The following is a 27,642-nucleotide window of genomic DNA, read 5'->3' as shown; positions in this document are numbered from 1 at the left end:
GGGAAGCTTAATTTTCAATATTGACACTCAGATACGACACTGGTGACTTCATGAAAGTCCATAGTTGTGCCTTTCGCATTTAATTCACCTGAACTGTTAGGTCGGATACAGTGGGGAACCCATACTGATTCCATCCTGCTCGATTTTAGGTTGAGGAGATACGGTCTGTACCTAAACTTGCACACCAATATTTCATGCCACGTGATTTGCTTTCCTTTAACCTGCCCTCTTTGTTTCTCAGGATAATTCTGAGCGAGCTCTTAGAGACATGGAAGTAGAGTATAACTCACTGTATAACATCCTTGATGAGTTGAAGGAAGACATGGTGACAAAGATCAAACAGGAACGAGCCAGCAAGACATATGAACTGCAGGTTGGTTGGGCATCTTGTTGGTAGAAGGGTCAGCTGTGTAAGCTGGGGCAGACAGCATCATGACCCTTCAGAACATGAAAGTGACAAAGATTATTTTGCTGATCTTGATATGTCCATCTAGAAAATTTTAGTCCACCATTATCTGCATTATGGTATTGCACTCATGGCTCAGTCTGTGACAAAACGTTAAGATGACCCCTCCCCAGGGACCTACCCCTGCAACCGCAGAAGATGCAACACCTGTCGCTATACCTCCTCCCTCGACTCTGTCCAGGGACCCTGACAGTCCTTTCAGGTTAGGCAGAGGTTCACTTGCACCTCCTCCAACCTCGTCTACTGTATCCGTTGTTCAAGATGTGGGCTCTTGTACATCGGCGAGACCAAACGCCGACTGGGCGATCGTTTCGCGGAACACCTTCTCTCAGCCCGCCTGAATCTACCTAATCGCCTGGTTGCTGGACGCTTTAATTCTCCTTCCCATTCCTACATAGACCTTTCAGTCCTAGATCTCCTCCATTGTCAGAGTGAAGCTAAATGCAAATTGGAGGAACCCACCAGTGGTATGGATATTGATTTCCCTCACTTCAGTTAGCCCCGGCATTCCCTCTATCTCTATCCCTCCCCCACCCAAGTCACACTGGCTTCTCATTTCAGCTAACAATGGCCTGTTTCCTTTATCTTTGTTACTTTTTTTGCATATCTTTCATTCGTTGTGCTTTATCTCTCCACATCACCGTCTATATCTCTCATTTCCCTTATCCCTAACCAGTCTGAAGAAGGCTCTTGACCCAAAACGTCACCCATTCCTTCTCTCCAGAAATGCTGCCTGTCTGCTGAGTTACTCCAGCTTTTTGTGTCTATCTAAGGTGATCGCAAACACCATTTGGGTATTTGGAACTGACACACTCACCCAGGCATTGCACAATCCAGAACTGTGAATGGTAAACTGTTCTGGCTTTTGGATTCTACAGTTTGCATGGATCACCATTGGGATAAAAGCATTCATATCCACTTCATGGACCGAAACTGGTAGCTTAAAGGATCAATTTGGCATCTAGTGCAAAATATGCAATTGTAGTGCATATCAGCCCAGGCTATTTCTATTCCAAAGATAGACACAAAATGCTGGAGTAACTCAGCGGGACAGGCAGCATCTCTGGAGAGAAGGAATGGGTGACGTTTCGGATCGAGACCCTTTTAAATTGGGAAATCTCCCAATGTATGTGATTTTTAACAGCCACTTACATGGGTAGATAAAATGTGTAGGAAGGAACTACAGATGCTAGTTTACACCAAAGATAGCCACAAAAAGCTGGAGTAAATCAGCGGCTCAGGTAGCATCTCTGGAAAAAAGAAATAGGTGACGTTTCGGGTAGATATGTGTGTGTAAACCTCATTTTAAAAGTTGACACAAGGAACTGGTGTATCCTCGATAGACTTGCTTGTATGCTTCAGTATGGTTTTTGTACTTCAACTTTGAAGGAAAAATGCGAGCACTGAGCCAAACTAATGCTAAATAAAGGATTCTATTGATTGGAACAATGGAAACTCAAATGCATTTAGTCTCCATTGCTTCTGAATCCTTCTGTGGTTTGATTTCACAGCATGTAACATTCCTTCCCAAACAATTACAATTCGGCGCCACAATGTCTTGACCAGTGAGAAAACAGTGGGATTAATGCAATTGTTTCTAGACTCCAGCAATATTTCTGTCAAACGAATAGCTGTGCCAAACTACAGATCACATCACTAGTGCCCTTTATTTGTAAACTACCAGACGTTTCCATGGTTTACAAATGGGGAGCTACAAATGTGCCTTTATTTCTTTACTCCAGAATGTAGCAGTGAAAAAAAAATCAACCCTGAAGCAAGTTGTTGACACAGGCGGTTTTCAGCAAGACGTTGTTCAAATATCAATCTGATTATTCAATACAATACAATACCATACAGTATATCTTTATTGTCATTGTACAGGGGTACAACGAGATTGGGGTTACGCGGACTCACTTGAACCAATGGAGTCAGGAACTCTGACTTCTGGTGCTCTGGAACTGCAAACTACTGTTGTCGAACTACACTTTGCGTCAGATATCCAAAATCTGTGGCAGCTCCTTTAGATTTTCAATCACTTCTCTAATTTGGCTTGCTCCTCTGCATCCAAACCAAGTTGAAGTTGAGTTCCATCAAGCTGATACCCACTGGAATTCAGTTGTGATTCATGAAAACTGAGGAACATTATGGCTTAAAAGTATGTATTCTGGTAAAATGTCAGATTAGATCTAAACTGCTTTCTTAACGCTAATTTTGTCTTTTCTATCTGGGGTCTTGGCAGTTCACTTTAAATCCTGACTGATGGGTTTGCCTGATATGTTGAGTTACAGGTTATTCTGGATCCCACATTGACAATTATTTTGTACCCCTCTCCTCATCAGAACCAACTGACGGTCTGTACCAAAGCTTTGGAGAATTCAGAAGAACTTCTGGAGTTTGCAAACCAGACATTGGACAACACGGACTCTGATGGATTGAACCAGGTATCTGCTTTTCCCATACTTTTTTTTTGGTTCACATAATTAATTAAAGTTTGTCAGAGGCTATGGGGAGAAGGCAGGAGAATGGGGTTGAGAGGAAAAGATAGATCAGCCATGATTGAATAGTGGGGTAGACCTGATGGGCCGATAGGCCTAATTATGCTCCTAGAATTTATGAAGTTTAATGAACAACCCATATCAGAACTTTGTAAATAGTTTGTGAAGGAATTGTAATTTTGAATAAATCCTCTCAATGGAGGGAATTGCTTATGATGTCATTGATATGTTAACGTAAAATGGGAGATTAACCCAGGACCTTTTGAGCCATTGTTTGTTTTACATTTTCATGAATGCAAGGCATTTTGTGGGGGGGTGGGGTTACATAACAGCCACTGTTTAATCAAAATTCTGATCAGTGTTCCTGCCCTGCCCTGCCCTTCCAGATTCTTGTTAGTGAAATGAGAGTCAGTTGTGGATGTGAACTATATCTGTCCTAATCACTTTATGGAGGGCAGGAATTGCAACTGAGTCCATTCACTTGCCAACTTATTGAATTTTGCCCTTTTATATGATTGCTAAACCTTGCAGCTGAGACCAATACTGAATCAGACCTAGTTTAAAAAAAATAATGGTGTTGACTCTAAATGTGCTTTTTAAATGGTACCGTGAAGATTTATACCCCAGATGAGGTGTGATCTTATGATTGCTGGGAGGATGAGGGGGTCATCTTCTAGAGATGGAAAAGATCATAAGAGGAATAGATAAGGTAAATGTACAGTCTTTTACTCAGAGTAGGGAATCATGCACCAGAGGGCATGGGTTTAGGATTTAAAAGTAACCTGAGGGGCAACTTTTTTTTACACAACAGGCAGTGGGTATATGGAATGAACAGCCAGAGGATGTAGTTGAGGCAGTCACTATCATAATGTTTAAAACCATTTGGACAGGTACATGGAGATGATGGGTGTAGAGGGATAAGGGTCAAATGCATGCAGGTGGGACAAGTGAAGATGGGGCATGTTGGTCGGCGTGGGCAAGTTGGGCCGAAGGGCCTGTTTCTACACTGTATGAGCTAATTGCGCTAAAATGGGTCAGCACCGTCCCCATGGATGTTGAATGGAAAACTCCCAACTGCAATGTGTTTGCTGAGCTGCTGACATTTATCCTTGAACAAACTCTTCATGAGGTGGAGAGAAGCTGTGTGGAAATGGAGGTGATACCACCATACAATCATCTACCCCAATTAGGCCCCATGTTACTGCAAGACATTAGATAATCAAGACATCAGAGACAAAGCAAAGAACTGTCAACCTTCAACGTGTTCGCAACCCCTTGCAAATTTTGCTGCAAGTTTCCTTCTACATTTAACAATGGTGATAGATTGTGCCATGAGCTCCAATTTATGCTGACCAGCAAGAAACAGATGATGCGTAATGTGTCATCATCAGGCACCTTAAGGCAAATTGCTCACAGAAGTGCCTGCATCAGTTTCCTGATGGGTGTGCTTTAGAGTAAGAGAGATACAGGCCCTTTGGCCCACCAAATCTGTCAACCATCAAGCACCCATTGTTACTCTAATCCTACCCTAACTTATTTTATTCTCCCCCTTGTTGCTATCAAGTCTCCATAGACTCCACCACTCATCTATGCATTAGGTGCAATTTACAGTGACCATTTAACCTATCAATCTGCACTTTTTCTTTTGGTTGGGGGGTAGGTGGGGATGGGGGAGGAAGCCAGAGGATCCATATAAAACCCATGCAGTCACAGGGAGAATGTGCAAAGTCCACACAGACAGTACCAGAGGCCAGGATTGAACCTGGGGCCATGAGGCAGTGGTTCTAATGATTGCAGCACCTCTGCCAGTCTCCCAGACATTGGCAGCCAAATCCAACTCGGACTAAATAGATTTTGTATGAGATTTGTGCATTCAGTTTAGAAGAAGCTGTTGATGGATCCAATGTTTATGTTGCTTTCTTTGCAAATGTGACAATGTATTAATTTTTCACGAATCATTGCATCACGTTTGGGAAGTCTGGATGACTTCTTAAAGATTTGGTTTATGGCCCTGAATGCTAAATTGATAATAGTCTTAACATTCGCAGCCAAGATTAGCTAATCCATACATAGAATCTTCCTTGCCTGGTTAGTTTTGTTTCTCACTTAAGGCTGCGTTTAATAACCGAGGAACGATGATGCTATTTAAGATGAATGTTACTGGAAGTAGAGTATTTTGTTGCTCCCACTTTTCATTAAATGCTACTTGTAAAATGTGAATTGGTAATCTTTTTCATTTCTTTGGCTGTTTTAAAAAAAATTGACATTCAAAAAATCTGGAAGCAATAAGATTTGTTTTTAAATATGCCCCCAAAAGAGTGGTGAAAAACAATACACTTTTAACATGTTGCAATTATTGATTCCAGAAGGGTTTAGAGTTCCAACAGAAAACAGGAAAGCGAAATGGGTTGAAAGGCAAACAGAGCTAGTAAAGTTGAGATAGACACTAAATGCTGGAGTAACTCAGCGGGACAGGCAGCTTCTCTGGGTCTCCAGAGTTACTCCAGCATTTTGTGTCTATCTCCGGCGTACCTTCCTACACGTTTCATCTGCTAGTATGTGTAGGAAAATAACTGCAGATGCTGGTACAAATCGAAGGTATCACAAAATGCTGGAGTAACTCAGCCGGTCAGGCAGCATCTAGGTGAGAGGGAATGGGTGACGTTTCAGGTCGAGACCCTTCTTCAGACTGATGGTCTGAAGTCAGATGGTTCATTTGCTGGAATAGTTAAGTTATTTTAAGTATTTTGAGCATTAGTATTTAAGTAGATTTGTTACGAATAATACTGTTTGCTTCCAAATCGCAATGCTTAGAGATAAAACGAAGCCAGCCAACCTTGAAATAGAAAAAAAGATATATGAACCAATTGGCAGTCAACGGATTAATCAAAGCTAAGGCTCGGCTTTATCATTTGTGGTTGTAAATGTGTGTGTGCCCAAGATTTTACAATTGGGATGAGGTTTTAAAGTGCTATGTTTAGTCTGGATGCTTTGAATAAAGATCCTGGCTGCTTGGTTGTGGTTAGCGGCTGCTTTACCTAACAGTAATGTACATTTTTGCTTAACTGGTGTTTGAATAATTATGCTGATTTGCATGTTTGATCTCATCTCTCTTCTCTTTTCTGCTTTAAAGGCTGCCAAACAGATTAAAGATAGGTACTGTAAAATACTTTTGTTTCTGATGCATGTTTGTAATAATCTAACTTCAATTAAGAACTGCACAAATCTTTTTCTTGCTTTGAGTGTTTAATAAACCACTAGCATTTTTGCTTGTTCTAGAAGTCAATCCTATTTGGTGTAGATGGATCCCATTTTAGTGTGTTAGCGCCAATCTACAATCACGGTTTATGTACTTCCTTTGTTTAACAAAATGATATCAATTAAAAATATTTGTGTGTGTATATGTAAAGGAGTAAATCATGGGCGGCACGGTGATGCAGCGGTAGAGTTGCTGCCTTGCAGCGCATGCAGTGCCGGAGACTTGGGTTCGATCATCCTGACTACGGGTGCTGTCTGTACAGAGTTTGTACGTTCTCCCCTTGACCTCTTGGGCTTTCTCCGGGATCTCCGGTTTCTTCCCGCACTCCAAAGACGTACAGGTTTGTAGGTTAATTGGCTTGGTATAATTGTAAATTGGCCCTAGTGTGTGTAGGGTAGTGTTGGTGGGCCGAGGGACCTGTTTCAGCACTGTATCTCTAAAACCTAAAACAAAACTAAACTATTGTTGAATGCAGCTGATCTACAATCAAAAACTTTAAAGCATTTTTCCATTTGCACAAGTTCCTTAAACACCTGAACCATGGCCTAAAAAGTCAAAATTTCCATCTCCTGTTTTAATTGAATAATTATACATACGCACGTTTTCATTCTGGTATATTGCCTAGATTTTACTTGCCTCTGGCTTTGTGTGAGCAACTGCTGGTAAGTTGTCTGTTTTTAATTATAAAATATTGTGAACTCAAAAGACTTGAATAAAACTTAACATCTGTGTTTTTTAAAACAAAATAATCCTAGCTAAAGAAACTAAATGGATTTGAACTGCTAAAACCAAGCTTAAATTTTATCTACAAAATCTTCTAAAACGATTAAATCTCCAAGCGTCGGAAAATATCTAAGGAATGGAGTATTCGGAAGGGTTTTGCACGACCATTGTCTTTACAGCTGATGAAGTTGAATGTGAGTGTTAAGGTTATTAAATGTCATGCCTAAAAACAAACCCATTAAAGATGACCACTCGTGTCACATTGCTGATGAGAGGTAACTTCCATAGGAGCCCCTAACCTTTTTGAAATCTGACCTATGTGAGCTTTGCTTCTCTATTAATTTTTCATTTAAGCACATGGGTGTGGTTTCTGCCAGTTTATACTTAAAAGAAAAAGCTTTGCATAGTTTACCCAAATTAGAGTTTTTTATCAATTAAAATTAATAACTTTAATCGTTGTAAAAGTTTATCTTTGACCCTTTTTCATTAACATGTGTTCATAAATATCAGACAATAGACAATAGACAATAGGTGCAGGAGTAGGCCATTTAGCCCTTCGAGCCAGCACCGCCATTCAATGCGATCATGGCTGATCACTCTCAATCAGTACCCCGTTCCTGCCTTTTCCCCATACCCCCTCACTCCGCTATCCTTAAGAGCTCTATCCAGCTCTCTCTTGATGTTACTAATATGTGCATTTAGTCAAATAATCCATGAAACACTCATTGCATGAATGTTATTGAGGAACAAGAGCACAGATGGTAAAAGTGGAATGTATTTACAGTTTCCCAAAGCAGCTTGAATGTGAGAGATTGGGTCCAAAATATATTCTATTTTCAAAAATATATTGGATGCTGGTTATGGATGCCAGGTAGTGTAAGCACCAAATAGCCAGTCCTCACTATATTGTACTGCATGTTGCCTCACCCTATACTTTATCTTGGGATGTTTGATGTTTGACACACAGATAATGGGTAACGTTAAATTTGGAATATTTCAAAGCAGTTTACCTACATGGTGGTTTTCGCACTGACTTTGGTCAGGAATGCTGAATATGTTGTTTGTAACCTTGGTTCTTGGATTTTTTTTCTCCAGTGTTACCATGGCACCAGCTTTCAGGTTGTCCTTAAAGGCCAAGGCCAGTGACAACATGAGTCATCTCATGGTTGACTTCTCCCAAGAACAGAAAATCCTTCGTTCATTGAAGTTCTTGCCAGGTGAGAAGAAATAAGTGTCTCCTTCTGTTTTATCTCTCCCCCCCCCCCCCCTCCCTCCAGCCCCATCACCCTCCTTTCTATCAATAAAGCCTAAGATAAGCAACTTGTTGCAGCCCTCTGTCGACAAAGTTGCATCACCAACCTTTTCAGATTGTATCAGAGCTGGCCAGTACTAATGGAAGATTTATTCACAAAATGCTGGAGTAACTCAGCAGGTCAGGCAGCATCTCGGGAGAGAAGGAATGGGTGATATTTCGGGTCGAGACCCTTCTGAACGTCACCCATTCCTTCTCTCCCGAGATGCTGCCTGACCTGCTGAGTTACTCCAGCATTTTGTGAATAAATCGATTTGTACCAGCATCTGCAGTTATTTTCTTATACTAATGGAAGATTATCGTTTAGTTTATAGATACAGTGCAGAAACAGGCCCTTCAGACCACCGAGTCCGCACTGACCGGCGATCCTGCACACTAACACTATCGTATACGCTCTAGGGCCAATTTGCAATTATACCAAGCCAATTAACCTATAAACCTCTACGTCTTTGGAGTGTGGGAGGAACTGGAGAAAATGCAAGCAGGTCACGGGGAGAACGCACAAACTCCACACAGATAATCAGGATCGAACCCGGGTCTCTGGCGTTGTTAGGCAGCAACTCTACCGCTGCGACACCATGCCGCCCTGAATCTGTAATATTAATTCAATTTACCTTCCCCACACATGGGACCCAATTTGTGGGATATATCCAGCATCTTCTATTTTTATTCTTTGAGCAGGAAGCTGTTTCTTTGCAATGACTTGCTATTTCAGTCTGGCTCCTGCTTGAAAAAGTGGTAAACTGGCAAATGAACTATCACCGTTGTTATTGACTAGTAACTGTACACAAATCTCCTAGCAAAAGTTTAGTTAGTATGGTCTATTTTGGATAGGCACATGTGTGGATATGGATCTTGTGCAGGCAGAAGACATGTGTTTACTTTTGCATCATGTTTAGCACGGACATTGTGGGCCAAATGTTCCTGTTCTCTATTCTAGTTAATGTGCCCATTGTGGGATAGAAACCGGGTCTCGACCCGAAACGTCACCCATTCCTCCTCTCCCGAGATGCTGCCTGACCTGCTGAGTTACTCCAGCATTTTGTGAATAAATCATGGGATAGAAACCATATAGATTTGCAGGTACTATCGCAATGTTTAAGAAACATTTAGACAGCTACGTGGATAGGATAGGTTTAGAGAGATATGGGCCAAACGTGGGCACGTGGGACTGGGATAGGTATGGGACAGGTTGGCCGAAGGGCCTGTTCCCACACTGTATGACTGGATCCCAGGTACAATTTTTGACTCCAACTGGAGTGCAATTGTCCTCCACGTAGCTGAAGTATAGAGGATTCTTTCACCTTATCATTGCCCAGCTAATTCCACTAAGTTGGCAAGTCTGTTAACAATGAAACCGGGGTGGAGTGAATTGGCATATGAGAGAAGGTAAAGTGGCACAGTGGCACAAATGGTGGTGCTGCTGCCTCTCAGCTCAGCAATCTATGGTCAGTCCTGACCTCTGGTGCTGTCGACATGGATATGCACGTTCTCACTATGGTCATGGGTGTTCCACTTTCCTGTGGGTTGGTAGTATAATCGCAACTACAGTGTGCAGATAAGTGGTGGAATATGTGAATTAAGGGAATGTGATGTTAATGTAGGGAGAAGATATCAGGATTAGTGCAGATAAGTGCTGATTGTGTTAAACCTATGAGGAGTGTTTGGTAGCTCTGGGCCTGTACTCGCTGGAGTTTAGAAGGATGAGGGGAAATCTCATGGAAACCTACCAAATAGTGAAAGGCCTAGATAGTGGATGTGGAGAAGATATTTCCAGTAGTGGGAGAGTCTAGGACCAGAGGGCACAGCCTCAAAATAAAAGTACGTAAAATGGAAATGAGGAATCTCTTTAGCCAGAGGGTGGTAAATCTGTGGAATTCATTGCCACAGATGGCTGTGGAGGCCAGGTCATTTGGGTATTTTTAAAGCAGAGATTGATAGGTTTGACTTTAGCAATCCAGATAGAGCATGGAAACAGGCCTTTTGGCCCATTAAGTCCACGCCAACTAGCGATCACCCCGTACACTAGCACTATCCTACACACTAGGGGTAATTTTGCCATTTTTACCAAAGCCAATTAACCTGTAAACCCGCATGTCTGTGGATTGTGGGAGGAAACCGGAACACCCAGAGTAAACTCGGGCATTCACAGGGAGAACATACAACCTCATGCAGACAGCACCCGTAGTCAGGATTGAACCCGGGTCTCTGGCGCTGTAAGGCCTCAACTCTACTACTGTCCCCCAAGGTTCGTGATTAGTAAGGTTATGGGAAGAATGCATGTAAATGGGGCTGAGAGGAAAAGATAGATCAGCCTTGATTGATTGGTGGAGCAAATTCTGCTCCTACGTCTTACGATCTTTTGATGATTAGCATGGATGCAGTGAGGCAATCTTTGTGACTTTGTGCAGTAATATTTATTGTCTAGGCTTCAAGAACAAGAATTCCTTCTGTGGACAAATGTATTTCAAGCTTGTCGATGTAGACGTTTCTCGAGTACCAGATCTCCGTGGTTGATGAAGTTATGGTCTATCCTCGGTTTTCTTTGTTGCCATTTTCTTTCAGTACCCAGTATTCCAGAAATCGATACACCTGAGTGTCTGGTGGCAGACAACTGTGTGACAGTGGTCTGGAGAATCCCTGAAGAGGATTCAAAGATCGATCACTACGTACTGGAATATCGCAAAACCAACCACGAAGGGGCCCCGCGGCTGAAAGAGGAACACCCTTGGATGGTACGAGAGGGCATTAAGGAGATGGAATTCACATTGTTAGGTAATCGCATTCAAAAAGCCTAATTCTGCTCCTTTGACTTATGATTTGCATGGGATATAAGTGAGGTTGTCAGTGCAACCTTTACCCAGGATATCATTTGAACTTTTGATCCCGATCACAATGGAGGGGAAATTCACCAGAATGTAACCTGCATTAGAATATTTTGGTTATTGGGAGAGGCTGGTTATTCTGGACTTTTTTCCCCCCCAAGCGGAGGAGACTGAGGGGTGAGTGAGCCCATAGAGGTTAATAAAATTCAGGGGGATAAATGGTTTAAAATAAAAAAATTACCACAATGGGTTTATGTAAGACGAGAGCACAAAGGTTTAAGGTGGGAGGTAGGTTTGGAACAAAGATACTAGAGGAGCAAGATGCACCACTCTGTCAAAATCGCCTGTACTGAAGTGTAGTACGCAAAGGAGTGGAACTGCCGCCATTTTAGTAGGCAAAACCCGCCGTCCGTTATGCCTCTCACAGTGTAATCAGTGTTTTGGGGGAACAGTATGTATGATGATACCATAAAAGATACAGAATATATCTCATCTATCAATTCACAGATTTTTGTTATTTTTCTTTTAAAATGATTCTGCAAGTTTCTGCCTACTAAAATGGTTCCATGACATACTACAGTTTTTAGGGTCGAGTGGCCTATCTTGCTCTGCTCTGTTATCTTTGGTTTGGGGAGGGGATCTGAGGGGGAAATTTTTTGCATACTGTGGTTGGAATCTTGAACACAGTGCCTGAAGAGATTGTGGAGGCAGATATCCTCGCAGCATTTAAGAAGCATTTAGACAAGCACTCTAACCACCAAGGCTTAGAATGTCAGGGACTTAGTGTCGATGTGTACAGTAGATAGCATGGACGTGGGGGACTAATGGGCCTGCTTCGGTGCTATGTGACTCTGACATATGGCGCAAGGAAATTGAGAAAAAAAATCTCATTTCTGACTGGTAAAATGTGCTAACTTGACCCAAACTATAATCAACAACTGGAGCCTTGAGGTCTTCAGTCCAAACCCAGGCTAGGAATTACTTTTTATTTACTGTGTTTCAGTAGTGCACAACATATCTTCTTGCAGCAAGTAAGAATGTCATTGTTTTGTGGCACATGACAATAAAACTCTCCTGACTCTTAATAAAAATGACTCGTAAATGTAATCACACTAGTGAAAAATGAGGCATCGCAGAGAAAGGACATAAATTATACAATTCAAAATGCTAGCCAGAGAGATATACGATAGTATACCCTAAGTTATTTGCAGTTCCAATTTTCGAATAGTGGAACATGGCCAGTACATTTATAACCCATGGTTTCACTTTATTTCTTATCCCAGGTTTGAAATTTGACACAAAATTCATCAACTTTCGGGTGAAAGGTTGCAACAAGGCAGTGGCTGGAGAGTTCTCTGAGACCGTCACACTGGAAACAAATGGTTTGTATAGCAACACATCCTCGCCTGCAATACTAAATGGATCTCCCCCCCCCCCCCCCCCACAAGGGAAATGGAAGGCATTGTGGAGAATGCAGATATGGGGAGAGAAAAAACTCTTTCATTCAAAATACCAGCTTAGGAAATGTATGATAATATATCCTATAGGGTTTGCAGTGTTTGGCAGTAATTGCTTCTGACAATTAACGCCACGCTTATCTTTCTGCGCAGCGTTTAATTTCAGTTTAGACGCCTTGACTGCTCATCAGAACTTGAAAGTGGAAGACCACAAAGTGGAATGGGATGCGTCAGGGGGAAAGGTGCAAGAGATCAAAGTTAGAGGAAAGGAAAATCGAAGTCGGACGGCCTCACCTGCACATTCCCCTGCAAGGTACGCAACTAGATATTAATATTCCTCTATACACGGAGGGACGGGGAGGGAGAGGGATGGAGGGAGAGAGAGATGGAGGGAGGGAGGGGGAAAGAGAGGGAGGGAGGGAGGGGGAAAGAGAGGGAGGGATGAGGAAAGAGAGGGAGGGACGGGGAGGGAGAGAGACGGAGGGAGAGAGAGAGGGAGGGAGGGAGGGAGGGAGAGGGAAAGAGAGGGAGGGAGGGGGAAAGAGATGGAGGGACGGGGAGGGAGGGGGAAGCGGGAGAGGGAGGGAGAGGGACGGGGAGAGAGAGAGAGACACGACTCCATTGAAGGCAAATATGACCATTTCTGGGAGTCTGGCTACATCCTTCAAACTGTGGAATGACCAATTGTTCAAATGGAGGGGAAAAGGTCATAGTTTGGGACGTAACTCGGGGAGGGAGGTAGCTATTTGACCCAGTCTTAAGAATGGTACTGACCTGAAAATGTCAATCTGAAGAAGGGTCCAGAGCCGAAATATCACCTATCCATGTTCTCCAATGGTGGTGCCTGACCCTGCTGAGTTGTTCCAGCACTTTATTTTTATTTTTTTATAAACCAGCATCTGCAATTCCTTTTTTCTACAGTTATTTGTGTGTACTCCTTAAATTTGGTGATTTAAAAAATATATATTTATTAGAAACAATCCAACCAATGACGATTTATATACTAAAGGTTCCTTTAATTTGCTCAAGGTTTTGAACAATTTAAAAAAAATTCCCATCAAGTTGTGATACTTGTTTCCACTCGCATCAAAATGTGGAACTCTCCATGACTGTCAAGTTTTAAGCACCTCTATTTGCAGAGGATTATTAGCTCTCTGCGTTTATTTAATTTTTACTCTGAATAATCTTAAATACCGTGGTAATGTTGGAGTAGCGCTGAATGTGGTGGTTCAATATGCAAGTCAAATGCTGGCAGTGGGTTTCTGACGACCATTTTTTAAAAACATTTTATTTAGAAGCATCATTCAGTCCCCAAAGAGAATGCCTTCGGCGAGGAGTGGCAGGGATCGATTCACCGCAGAGTCGTACACTGTTCTGGGTACGTTCATGAATTGTTAAACTTAATGTTTTATAAGACCAGATGGTTGTAATGTCTAAGTGAAAGGCAGCCCTCTATGCTCCATTCTTGGAGCATAAAGAATCCTTATTCTTTGTAATAAGGAGTTTTATGTTATAAAGCTATAATATAGTCTGAAGAAGGGTCTTGACCCGAAACGTCACCGATTCCTTCCCTCCCGAGAAGCTGCCTGACCCACTGAGTTACCCCAGCATTTTGTGTCTACCTTCAATTTGAACCAACACCTGCAGTTATTTTCCTATATATCATAGCATATTGGGACCATTTCTAGCTGTGTATAGAACCCTTTCAAATTTAATGATGGTTCGGGGGGAGAGCCTGGTAAATGCAAAGAAAACTTGCTTGCTTGTGGAAATCGTAATCCAGTTTTTGGATTTCCTCAGCTCAATTAGATCCCCTTGATTAAATTTGACTCAGAAAATCAAATCGATCATTGAGAGAAATCTGTTACAAAATTTGCATCTGAAGAAATTCCAGTGACCTATGGAACTTCTGGAAGGAGGAGCTCTGGCCCATCATTAATGATCAGTGCCATGCAGGTCCACCAGCGATTTTCCGGCCCCCTTGCGTTCCAGAGCCTTTCAGGATCATCCATTTTGCCGGACCAACACAGGTCACATAATAATATTTCAACAATTCATCTCCGACCCACTAATTATACCGTTCCCGTATCTCGAAGGTGCCATGGGCTGCCAGAAACTTAAATAAAGAATGAACAATGAACAAAAGTAAACAATTAACTCTTTCAAGATGGAGGCACACATCCCAAGAGAGTGTGTGCTACACACAATACTCTCGTAATTTTGTCCGGATTAAAGGAAGTTTGCCAGACCATCAGTTGCCTGAAAATCGGTGCTGTTCCTATAGTAATTCTCCACACAGCCCAGCTCTTTAGATCACTGGAGTTTAGAAGGTTGAGAGAGGATCATATAGAGACATATAAAATTATAAAAGGACTGGACAAGCTAGAAGCAGGAAAAATGTTCCCAATGTTGGGCGAGTCCAGAACTAGGGGCCACAGTCTTAGAATAAAGGGGAGGTCATTTAAAACTGAGGTGAGAAAAAACTTTTTCACCCAGAGAGTTGTGGAATTCTCTGCCACAGAGGACAGTGGAAGCCAAATCACTGGATGGATTTAAGAGAGAGTTAGATAGAGCTCTAGGGGCTAGTGGAATCAAGGGATATGGGGAGAAGGCAGGCACAGGGTATTGATTGGGGATGACCAGCCATGATCACAATGAATGAAGGTGAATGGCCTCCTACTGCACCTAATTTTCTATGTTTCTAAATGTTTATCCACATTTTCCTTAAATGTTTTTGCTCAAGCAACTCCACTGGAATGTTTTCCCTGTGGCTCTAGATATAAACCCTTTACCAGATCATCATCAATGTAACAACTTGTAGACTAGATCCTTTGTTATTCCATTGTTCCCAGTAGGTTATTTCTTGGGACATGACAATTCTCATCCGCAGTCAATACTTTGACAGACATTTGCAAACAACCAAGGTTTGCAAATGCATTCCATGTGGAAGGACTTCCTCTATTTCCCTCTTTAAGCTGTCACAGTAAAGTAGCGGCATTTCTGAGAATGTCCCAGAGAGACTTGAACTTATTAACGTTGGTCGACAGTGATTGAATCCCAGGACAAAACAGATCAATGGCAACTGTGCAGTTACAGTGTAGCGAGCTCTCCGGTAACTGGGAAATGTGGATGGTTCTCAGTCCTTTCATGATTTGAGAGTGGTCCGTACTTAAAAAGAACAATTCTCCAGCAAAGTTGATCACAGGTTTTTTTTTCGTCCTTTCTTCTTTCTCTCTCTCGCTCTCTCTCTCTCGCCCTCTCTCTCTCTCTCGCCCTCTCTCTCTCTCGCCCTCTCTCTCTCTCGCCCTCTCTCTCTCTCGCCCTCTCTCTCTCGCCCTCTCTCTCTCGCCCTCTCTCTCTCGCCCTCTCTCTCTCGCCCTCTCTCTCGCCCTCTCTCTCTCGCCCTCTCTCTCTCGCCCTCTCTCTCTCGCCCTCTCTCTCTCGCCCTCTCTCTCTCGCCCTCTCTCTCTCGCCCTCTCTCTCTCGCCCTCTCTCTCTCGCCCTCTCTCTCTCGCCCTCTCTCTCTCGCCCTCTCTCTCTCGCCCTCTCTCTCTCGCCCTCTCTCTCTCGCCCTCTCTCTCTTGCCCTCTCTCCCTCTCCCCCTCTTCTGTCTGTGTCTCCCTCTCTCCGTCTGTGTCCCTCTCTCTGTGTCTCTGTGGTCCTGTACCAATCTTATCCCAAGGGTGCTGGAGTAAATGCAGTGGTTTAACAGAAAAACAATAGCCCTTTCCCCTTTGCCATCTCCCTCAAATCCCCATTGAAATGATTGAGGCTTTCATATCCAAGGCGATTTAGTGCTGCCCCTTCCCCAGCCAACCCCAGCTGTGGAGCTGTGCTTGATAACGTCAAGTCTCAGACTTGCTGATGTTATAGATGCCTGAATGCTGACAACTTCAACTCTGATGCTGTATATCTCCTTTGTGGTCTAGGTTGAAATGTTGTTTTTATTTCAAATTGTTCATATTATTTCCAGAGCAAGTTGTTGTAATGTAGAGTGAAGTGGAGCATTATTTTAAATTAAGTATGCTATTGGATATTTAGAAGGATGTTGTAATGAAAACTTCACAGCAGCAATCCGTGTCCGGTGTGATCCGTGATAATAGTGAATTGTGTGGTGTTTGCTTATGGACCGCTTATGTATGCTGTGAAAACTTAAGTGGAAATGAGAAGAGGCAGATTATTTAATTTTTTTACAGGTCAATAAAGATGATTTAGTTGTTATTTTCCTCCTTGTTTCTGCCAGGGGATACTCTAATTGATGGTGGACAGCATTACTGGGAGGTTGTGTTTGAAAAGGACAGCAAGGCGTTCCTTGTAGGTGTAGCCTACAGGACCTTGGGCAAATTTGATCAATTGGGAAAGACCAATGCTTCCTGGTGCCTTCACCTCAATAACTGGCTGCAAGTCAGCTTCACCGCCAAGCACAACAACAAGGCCAAAGTGCTGGACGTCACCGTGCCGGACAGAGTCGGAGTTTATTGCAACTACAACGAAGGTATTGTGATTCCTCATCTCTAGCTGGCTTGCTTGCTGGAAGTCCAGAACCAGGGGTCACAGCTTAAGGATAAGGGGGAAGTCTTTTAGGACCGAGATGAGAAAACATTTCTTCACACAGAGAGTGGTGAGTCTGTGGAATTCTCTGCCACAGAAGGTAGTTGAGGCCAGTTCATTGGCTATATTTAAGAGGCAGTTAGATGTGGCCCTTGTGGCTAATGGGATCAGGGGGTATGGAGAGAAGGCAGGTACGGGTTACTGAGCTGGATGATCAGCCATGATCATATTGAATGGCGGTGCAGGCTCGAAGGGCCGAATGGCCTACTCCTGCACCTATTTTCTATGTTTCTAAATAAAGCAAAAAGAAGTTAATGTTTCTTTTTCCCCCTGATCTTGATTGATGAGGAATTTGTTTATTCAACCTTCGTTAGGTAAAGCATGATGATTCTTCCGATGGGTTATTTACTCTGATGTATTACTCAATCTGACTTAAATATTCAATCTGAAGAAGGCTCCAGACCTGAAACATCACCTGTCCATGTTCTCCAGAGATGCTGCCTGACCTGCTAAGTTATTCCAGCACTTTGTGTCTTTTTGTTTTTTTTGTAAACCTGCTTTTGCAGTTCCTTGTGTCTAATTCTGACTTAAATATTGCTGGCTGAATGTTGAGCATCTCTTCCAGAATAATTTTGGCCATCATTTGCAAAAAGGTAGAAATTCTTCTCCCCTCCCACGTTGTTATAATAGATGGCCTCCAAAAATTATTTGGAGAACTGAAATGATAAATTGTAAATCTTTAAACTATTATGTTTGTGTATTCCATGGATGATTTTTTTTTTGTGCCTCTTCAGTTTTTCTTTAGTTTATTACATTTTCCTAAATGTCTTGCTATCGTCCAAAATCAGTTACCTAGATTATGTTTAAAATGCAGACAAACTTGATGTTTTGTGATTGCAAGAATGATGTCAGAGCGAATCTTTATGTGCTGGTCATAGAAGGGGTTCCACTACCATCCACTACAATCTTTGCATGCTTTTAAATCTCTATTCTCTGTACTGCCTGTTGTACCTGATGTACACGTGCGTAATATGACGACTGGATAGCACGAAAATGAAGCTTTTCACTGCATCACTGTACATGTGACAGTATTATACCAATATACCCCGATGGCATTAAATTGAGTTAATAAAGAGTTAAGTAAAATCTCAACCCATGAATAAAATGTTCTTCAGATATCCCAAGATCAATCCTTCTCTAGATTAGATTAGAGACCGGTAATCACTCCAGGGTATTGCACAACAGACATAATTTCCTCGGTTTTCTACTGAATCTTATTCCTTTACACAAATTACTATTAAAACACAAAGTACTTGTGTTTTAAAACTAGGGTAAGCACTTCTTCTTGCGTTTGAGGCAGCAGAAGTTATAGGGTAAACACTCAACGAAGAAAGCCGAACCCATAGCCAAAGTAGTATCTAAACTGCTTATACACACACATGCTAAGGACAAATACTAATTGCATATGTAATAATAAGCTATCTACATGTTAACAAGCTAAACTAATTGCGTTGATGTAAGTATATCATTGGAGTTATCAAGTGGACTCCTCCCTTCACTGGTATTTCGGTGAGTTAGGCCCACAACACCAAGGGAAGGCTCAACAGTTGGTTCTGGCGTCCCAGAGCCACCCCCCACGATACCTGCTCTCACCACCTATGCTAGCAGTATCTACTAAATAAAGGAAACTACAGACGATTAGTTCACTCAAACAAATGCTACACCCTCGCATCCTGTCTCACACTTATCCTACCCAATCATTAAACAGTCGTAGCGCCACAAATATCAACCTCGCATAAAACCGGATACACTTGCATAGAATACACTTACAAATGATCGACTATCATCCACTACAATCCTTACACGCTTTTATATCTCTATTCTCTGTACTACCTGTTGTACTTGTAGGTGACAGGATTGCACTTGTGCGTAGTTTCACTTGACAGATAGCACACAAACAGGTTCGCTGTACCTCTCAGTACAAATGACAATAAACCAATATACCGGATGGCATTAGATTGAGTTAATAGGAGTTAAATAAAAACTCAACCCATGAATAAAATGTTCTTCAGATATCCCAAGATCTCTAGATTAGATTAGAGACTGGTCATCACTCCACACAACACACATTTCCTCAGTTTTCTACTGAATCTCATTTCTTTACACAATTATTAATTCAATTTAATTTGGAATTCATGAATAAAAGGCCTAGCTACGGCCCACTATTATTTATGTTCTTTAATATCTTTAATTGTGTTGGATGCTGTGAAGCAGCTTGCTTTGGTGAAACACCTGGGAGGATAGCATTTCACTCTTGTCTAATGTCAAATGCTCTGCCTTTCTCTCCCTGTCCTTTCTTGGTAATAAGACAGATGGGCCTGTCAGTGCTGCCATTTTTAGTTGGGTATATGTGATGCCTGGTGAATTTGTTGCATGGTGGAAGTGTACAAACATACTGAAATAAAACCAGATGCACTGTTGCTGTCGAGGTCTAACGATCAATCAGATTTGAGCAAGATACAAGGCCAATCCTCTTTAATTCTGAGGCACACTCAATTACCTCTGTCATGTGTCCATATTTGGACCTTGTATGGGCCACTGAATTTGTTTGCCGTTTAAACCCCTCTTGTCCCATCCTATCTATGCTTTTGCTGGCGATGAAGGCAATCTTACTGCTTAGCCAAAGAAATGTGATCTTGTACTGACCTTGGTGAGAAATATCAGTGTTGAACATTGGAGATATTTTCATTTTGGGCACCAATTGCCAGTGTTGTAGAAATCAGATATCACTTAGTCAGATCCAGTGTACAGCTTCCTCATCCAATAAATGCTTCAATCCAACAAAATGTATTTTTTCCATTTCTACTCCTAAAACTCTGCACCATGTTCTAGAGCTTAATTCTACACATAATGTCCTTATGAGCAACTGGAACAGAAGAGGAGTTGACACCAGCATAAATTAGCCCTGATAATGTTGAATGGCAGGGCTGGCGTAAGAAACCTGGCGACCAACTCCTATTTTCTTGTGTTTGTAATTAGTAGTAATCTTAAGAAGATGGGTAACTCGCATGTTGATATATCTAAGGGCACTTGGGATGATTAAAAAGAGTGATTAACAGTGGTGACAAAGAATTGATGCTAAAGACGTGAAATTCAAAAGTGGCCATTCTTTGTTGCATTTTGCCTAATATCAGTTGGATTGTAACAGTAATGAAACTGGGGGGTCTGGAGGGAATAAAATGATGCCAGCAGTTTAAGTACACAACATGGATGAGTATTCGAGAAGTTTATTTTTGCCGCCGTGTCACAGTGTGAATGGAAGTAGACGATGAGATGCAATTTTGTGCCCATTTTCCCCCTTTTGAAAGATTACAGGGTAGAGCAGGTGTTCCCAACCTTTTACGCCCCGTTTACCCCTAGCAACATTTTGAAAGTAAATTTACCCCCACCCTGCTTTGTTCAGTAATTTGAGTTTACACTTCTACCGTAATAAAGCAACCGACAAAGGGGAAATTTTAAAATACTGTTTTTAACATTATTATTTTAAGTTGAATGAATGAATGAATAAGTTTATTGGCCAAGTATGTGCATATACAAGGAATGTTCGTTGGTGCTCCGCTCACAAATGACAACACAAACATAAAGTTACCAATTAAGATTAAAGTATAAACCACATCAAAACAATAAGGACACAACATTACGGTCTAAACATGTGGGTGAAAATAAACCAGAGCAAAAAGAAGACTACAGATTTTGGTTCATTGAGCCTGTAGTCTCTTATTTGCTCTGGTTTACTCAAATAACAATAATGGTAGGCAAAATTTACCCCCAGGTTGGGAACACTTGGGATAGAGGATGTTTTAGTAGAGGAAAGAAAGCATAAGGCCCTAAACAGTGGAATAGAAAATTGTCGATTTAATGTCAGGTCAATGGTCAGGGCATTTAGAGGAATAACGTCAGTGATAATTTGAAATTTAAGTTGAGAAGATTTTGTTATTTTAAATGTTCCTTGGATAATTTGTAACCATTTTTATTATGCATTGTTTTAGGTCATCTGTCATTCTACAATGCCAAAACGAAGCAGCTGATTCATTCCTTTAGGACGAAGTTCACACAGCCCGTCCTTCCTGCCTTCATGGTAAGCGCGTCTCACTGTCTTTCAACGCGTTACTGGACCACGCATGGGACACGTTCCTCCTGATTATTTGCACAATCAAGCCCATTACTGCTTTGTATATTGTGTGGGTAATCTATTACTGCATTGCCAGTTGATCTGAAGATGTGACCCAAATTGAAATCAAGAAGCTCCCTTCCCTGTCGCTAAACACTACGACAAATTATAGCAAGACCAATAATGGCATGATTGACAATTGATCCACTGTAACTTGGTGATTGTTAAAACGATGTTTCTTAAAGAAGAGGAGCACATCAGTTTGGATTTGATGTTTTATTTATACAAATTCACTTCCAGTTATAAACAGAAATTATCTGAATCATCAGATTACTTTGACAAGTTGAGATGCACAGAGTCTCTTGCCCAGAGTAGGTGAACCAAGGACCAGAGGACATAGGTTTAGGGTGAAGAGGAAAAGATTTAATAGGAATCTGAGGGGTAGCCTTTTCACACAAAGGGTGGCGGATGTATGGAGCAAGCTGCCAGAGGAGGTAGTTGAGGCAAGGACCATCCCAACATTTAAGAAACGGTTAGACAGGCACATGGATAGGACAGGTTTGGAAGGATATGGACCATATGCTGGCAGATGGGACTAGTATGGGCAAGTTGGACCAAAGGGCCTGTTTTCACACTGTATCACTCTGACTCACTAGCGTTTGAGGCCCTCTGAGGGGGCGCTGTGAATTGTTTATGTATGTGCTGTTATGTTTGTGTGCCATTGTATGTTCGTTCTTAGTACCTGAACTGATGTACAGCACTTTGGTCAACGTGGGTTGTTTTTAAATGTGCTATACAAATAAAATTGACTTGACTTGACTTGACTCTAAGTTGACCAGCAGGTGGCACAGTGGTGCAGCTAGCAAAGCCACTGTCTCGTGGTGTCAGAAAGCCAGGTTCAACCCTGAATTAGATTGCACTTTGTGTGGAGTTTGCACGTTCTCCCCATGACTGTGTAGGTTTCCTCCCACATCCCAAATATGTGACAGACAGTCACTCAATTGACCGTTGTAATTAGCCTCCAGTGTGTAGGTGAGAGGAGGAGGAGGAGGAGGCTGTGAGGGAGTTGATGGAATGAAGGCTTAGTGTAAATGAGGTGTTTGTAGCTCGGTGCGGGCTCAGTAGGCTGAATGCCTGGGTTCCTTGCTGTATCGGTACGGTGGCACAGTGGTAGAATTGCTGCCTTACAGGGCCAGAGACACAGGTTCGATCCTGACCACGGCTGCTGTTTCTATGGAGTTTGTACATTCTCCCGTGACCTGCGTGAGTTTTTTTCCAGGTGCTCCGGTTTCCTCCCACACACTCCAAAGATGTACAGGTTTGTAGGTTAATCAGCTTGGAAAAATTGTAACTTGTCCATAGTACGTGTAAGATAGTGTTAATGATGGGGATCACTGGATGGCACAGACTCGGTGGGCCGAAGGGCCTGTTTCCACGCTGTATCTCTAAACTAAACGAAATCTCTCCAGCCCTGACTCTATCTCTCCATTTTGTCCTATGTGGTGGCCCGGTCTTGCCTTTCTCCTGTCTATCGCCCCTTCCTATTTCTTTGGGTTGCATCTCTTCGCACACACACTCACTCAAACACACGTGATTGACTTCTTCTTACTGCATGTTTTGTACTGACTGTGCCTGTGTGTTTCCTCTTTCTTCAGGTTTGGTGCGGTAGCTTTATTGTGCAAACAGGAATTCAGGTACCAAGTGCTGTCAAATCGCTGCAAAAACGTAACAGTGGCACCAGTAGCTCCAATGCTAGCCTAACCTAGAGATCATCACCGAGCCTCCATTTAACTGCACCGTATCATGCAAATCGAAGGCTGTACCTCGAAACTTGCCTTGAAGAAAACCGAAGACTCAAAATTTGGATTCTGCAAACCACTGCGTGGAAGTTGGCCTTCTTAAATTTGACGTTATCGAGTCTGGCACTGTCTTCAGAAATTGAATATTGTGATTGGTCTTTCATTTCTGATGAGAACAATTACTAGAAAATTGATGTAAGATGTAAATTTTGAAATGGTTTTAAAACTGACAAGCTGGACAAACTCGTAGCAGTCAATCATTGGACAGGCTATTAGGATAGTTTGTGATCTTCCTCTAAAGGTAACTTGGCATTTTGAAATATTTTGACCTTGGGAAGCATCCTATTGTAAAACAGATGGTCCCATGGCCCAAGTTTCTCTACATTCAATGGAGAGGAGCAAATCTCCAGAGCTGGGATCTAAATACAATTACTGTAGCTAATTCTGTACTTGTGCCTTCTGTTCATTTAAAGTCGAGGTACTGGGAATGGCCACCTGGAAATTGGATTATAGAACTGAGGCAGTGAAAGGTAATGGGCGTCACGGTAAAATTCCTCAACAGAACAGATCAGAAGCATTTCCCACCTCTGCCCACTGGCTTCCCCTGACTGAATGTTACCTACAGTGAATTATGCATCAGATAATGACTGGACTGCTGAACCTGAGTAGCCATGATCACTAAGGAAATTCTAAACCCACTTAACTACGTTTTGCTGATTTTGCTTTTCATATACAACTGCTCTGTAGCTGGGAAAGCAAGATTGTATAGCCTTGCATTTCCCTTTGGCCTTTATTACAGTTAGGAGCCAAATAAAACCTCTGCATTCACTTTGATTTTATAAAATTGAAGTTTCACAGTAAATAGCCGATTTAAAAACAACTTCCAAAATTGTCCAATGGTAAATAACACTCGCCTTGACTGAGAACAATGAGGCCTGCGGAGGATTACTCTGCCCCCTTTTTATCCCCTCTCCTGAGCAAGATAACGAATGCTTCATCCTTTGAAGCTTTAAGCTCTTCTGCTGCTGGCTGCTTTTTACTACTGAAGCAAAATGCATTCTATTCTGTGAAATGGTTGTTTTGAGGAGAAAGGTTAAGCGGTGAGTGGAGCAAGGGGATATTTCCAGGTTGTGGCTTGTGCACATACACGTCGCAGACTGGGAAACTCTCTCAAGATCGCTTAAACCCGAGGAATGCGTTCCTCCCCCCCCCCCCCCCCCCCCCCCTCCCCCCATAATGGCCGGGAACCATGCTGCAGAGTCTTTTGGGATTCGTCTTTTCAGACCATTAATGAACAAAACAGTTTCTCTGGATATGAAGATCTATTCTGGCGATGTATAAACATAATACAGGTTTTCATACAGATGGTTTTTTTTAAATGAATCACTTGGTGAATGATGTTGTGATTTGAACTCTTGGCATTTGCCACCTGTGCATCTGGGTACCAGATCTCCGCAGATGGCAGAGCTGAGGCCAAGTTAAAAGGAGGTTAATATGTTGGTATTTTTCAAATGGCTTTTTAATGCGCTCTCTGCATTTTACTACCTCGGTTGTTGGAACAGGTATTTGTGACGCACTTGCTCTGTGTGATATGAATAGAAATAAAGCTGTGTTAGGCCTGACCTTTCTGTCGGATCTGTGCTTGTATTGATGTGAGTTCTCCCGTTGTGCTTTAGCTGGGCTAACGCGTGTCACCGAGGGGCTAACTTGAATGTGGAACACATGTCGCGAGACACTGAAGGCCCCTCTAACTAACGGTAGTAAATGCAGAGGGTAATTGAGAGATGCTAATTGTCAGAGAACTTCATTCTTGAGGATTGTACTGACCTTTGAAAGTAATCTGCAGGATTAAATTTAAGTGTTTAAATCTTTTAGAGAGAAATGAAACCAGACGCAGTCATCAGTATTTATTTTTACTTGTAAAAATTCCATTTTGGGTTTCTGTGTAATATGTTTGCATCAACATCTGATTGTAGAATGTACATAAAAGTCAGCATTTCGCGAGTTAAACGTTTACTATTAAAAATTAATTGCACCAGGTTTTGTTTTTTTTGCGTCTTGTGTTTGTGCAAGGCCCAACACATAATAAAGACATGATAGTTCACAGTGGTTACTTGTCTCTTGACTCTTGGGGTATCTTTACTGCTTTGGCCGGAGTCACCATTTACTCAGGTGTTTTGTACATAGGAGTTTGCCTCGATCCCTTGGCAAGTGATGCATCATGCATTAATTAGTAATGGCTTGCTGACATACAAGGCATTTGCTTGCGCATGTGGAGATTTATTCTTGCCGAAATCAGCACTTTTGGAAAAAAAAAACAGAGTCCAGATCAGAAACACTGCCTGTCCATTCCCTCCAGAGATGCTGCCTTATCTGCTGAGTTACTCCAATACTTTCTGTTCTACTTTTTTTAAAGTAAGTGTTCGTAAGTTACTTTATGGGAATTGGAGGAACAGCACCTCATATTTCGCCTGGGCAGCTTGCAGCCCAGTGGTATGAACATCGACTTCTCCAACTTTAGATAGTTCCTCTGTCCCTCTCTTCCCCTCCTCCTTCCCAGATCTCCCTCTATCTTCCTGTCTCCATCTATATCCTTCCTTTGTCCCGCCCCCCTGACATCAGTCTGAAGAAGGGTCTCGACCCGAAACGTCACCCATTCCTTCTCTCCCGAGATGCTGCCTGACCTGCTGAGTTACTCCAGCATTTTGTGAATAAATAATTATGGGAATAATTGATACATTTCCTCCATGCCCCAGTATATCCTGATATTTTCATACAGTATAGAAGGCCATTCGGTTCCACAAGTCTGTACTGGCCCTCAGCATTCCCAAAAGTCGAATTCTTCCACATCCTTGCCATTCGCTCACTTGCATCGACTGTATGTTTTTCCATTTCCACCCACCAAAAACTGGCTACAATTTATCAGTTACACTATCAAGCATTTTTGTAGAGGAGCAGGCTTTCATAAGCATCTGGAGGATTCCCATGTGATCTGAGACTGGGCAAACTCCACATAGAGAGAGAGAGAGAGACTGATACCACCCAACTCTTGGCATTCCCCAATCGTGCAGTTGGCTAACTGAGGAAACGTTGGCTGCTTCAGCATAATTGAACTTTACTGCCAAATTAAAGCTCCCAACATTTTTTTTTAAACGTTGGTCTTGAAGAGTACAAGATGACACCTGAAATGTGGTTACTATTGCATACTGACTCAGTGTGGTCTACTGTCTTACACTCTTGTGCTATGATTGTGCCTAATGTATAGTAGGATTGCTGCTGAACTATATGCAAAAAAAATCACCATACTTGTCACTGCACGTGACAAAAAAATACTTTTGAAACTGACCAACATTGAGTGGAAACATTAAAGACTCCCACTCATGGCCTCTTATTGAATTGCTAAAATTACTTTGAAGTCCCTTTCTTTGTATCTCTGAAAGTCTTATGGTTTATTCACTTAATGATGATATTTCATGACAACAGACTGCTGCTATGTTGAGGGCTACTGGTTTATTGCATTTTCCATTTTGTTCCATGTGGTTCTATCAGACAATGGTAGATCCAAAGTAAGTTTCTCATCTGAAATACCAGTTGCGACTCAGCTAAGTGAGTAATTGTCAATAGTTTGCAACTTCATTTCTATTGCTTCACCATCTCGTCTGTTTTCAAAATGCCCTCAATTTTATGCATGTTTTTTAATGGAGAGCTGGTGACTGTGGACTCATAGAGCATGGAAACAGGCACTTTGGTCCACCTTGCCCTTGCCGACAAACATGTCCCATCTACACTAGCCCCACCTGCCTGCGTTTGGCTCCTTTCCCACTAGATCTATCCTATCCATGTACCTGTCCAAATGTTTCTTAAATGTGATAGTGCCTGCTTCAACTGCCTGCTCTGGCAGCTCGTTCCATGTACCTACCATCTACTGTGTATATATTTATGAATTGCCCCTCGGGTTCCTATTAAATATCTCCCCCCCCCGCACCTTTAAACCTATTCCCTTACTCTGGATAAAAGACTGCGTTAACTCTCTTCCTCTCATGATCTTGTACACCTTTATAAGATCACCCCTCATCCACCTACCCTCCAAGGAATAAAGTCCTCACCTTCGCTGTAGCTCAGGCCCTCTTCCTGATTACAATTGTGGCTCTTAAATTATAGATGCAGCAGGAGGGAAGCAGCTGAATTGCCAAAGAGGTTGACATTTATCAGGTAGAATATTATCTTGTGTGGCTACAACTGGGAGCAATGTTCTGTGATGCAGCTGTGTCACTTTAATATGGGCAGTGAAAGGAAGTGAAAACCAACCTGACGTCTCAATGCCTGAATGACTTGCTCATTGCTTTTCTTCATTATTGCTGTTCCTGGGTGCAAATTTGTTGCCCGCTTGGAGTAGTAAAGACCACAAACACTTATCATTAGCTGACCTGAATTGAGTCCTGCCAGGTGATAACAAGTGCTGACATCGTAACTGATTGGGAAGCTTGACCCACATCTACAACACTGACTAAGTCTAAAGGCATTAAGATGCTGTCTGGCATGGTGTGTCAATTGGATTCACAGGTTTTCAAACTTGAGGGCATT

The 27,642-nt window shown here is 42.2% G+C and overlaps 1 protein-coding gene across 1 annotated transcript in view; it reads left to right on the top strand.

Moving 5' to 3' along the window:
- The window catches only part of fsd1 (fibronectin type III and SPRY domain containing 1), a 36,035-nt gene extending 10,868 nt beyond the window's left edge, over positions 1–25,167 (top strand). Inside the window, exons 3-13 of the mRNA XM_078423835.1 lie at positions 242–373; positions 2,806–2,907; positions 6,095–6,117; positions 8,039–8,160; positions 10,821–11,030; positions 12,364–12,462; positions 12,691–12,850; positions 13,833–13,915; positions 16,781–17,032; positions 21,138–21,226; positions 22,915–25,167. Coding sequence (XP_078279961.1) covers positions 242–373; positions 2,806–2,907; positions 6,095–6,117; positions 8,039–8,160; positions 10,821–11,030; positions 12,364–12,462; positions 12,691–12,850; positions 13,833–13,915; positions 16,781–17,032; positions 21,138–21,226; positions 22,915–23,025 — 1,383 coding nt within the window. The 3' untranslated portion in view covers positions 23,026–25,167. The remainder of the gene's footprint in view (positions 1–241; positions 374–2,805; positions 2,908–6,094; positions 6,118–8,038; positions 8,161–10,820; positions 11,031–12,363; positions 12,463–12,690; positions 12,851–13,832; positions 13,916–16,780; positions 17,033–21,137; positions 21,227–22,914) is intronic.
- The last annotated feature ends 2,475 nt before the right edge of the window (positions 25,168–27,642 follow it).

The sequence above is a fragment of the Rhinoraja longicauda genome, chromosome 28 (assembly GCF_053455715.1).
Source record: "Rhinoraja longicauda isolate Sanriku21f chromosome 28, sRhiLon1.1, whole genome shotgun sequence".
Taxonomy (NCBI): Eukaryota; Metazoa; Chordata; class Chondrichthyes; order Rajiformes; family Arhynchobatidae; genus Rhinoraja; species Rhinoraja longicauda.
Note: the sequence above shows the minus strand (reverse complement) of the source record. Positions and strands in the feature narration are given on the sequence as shown.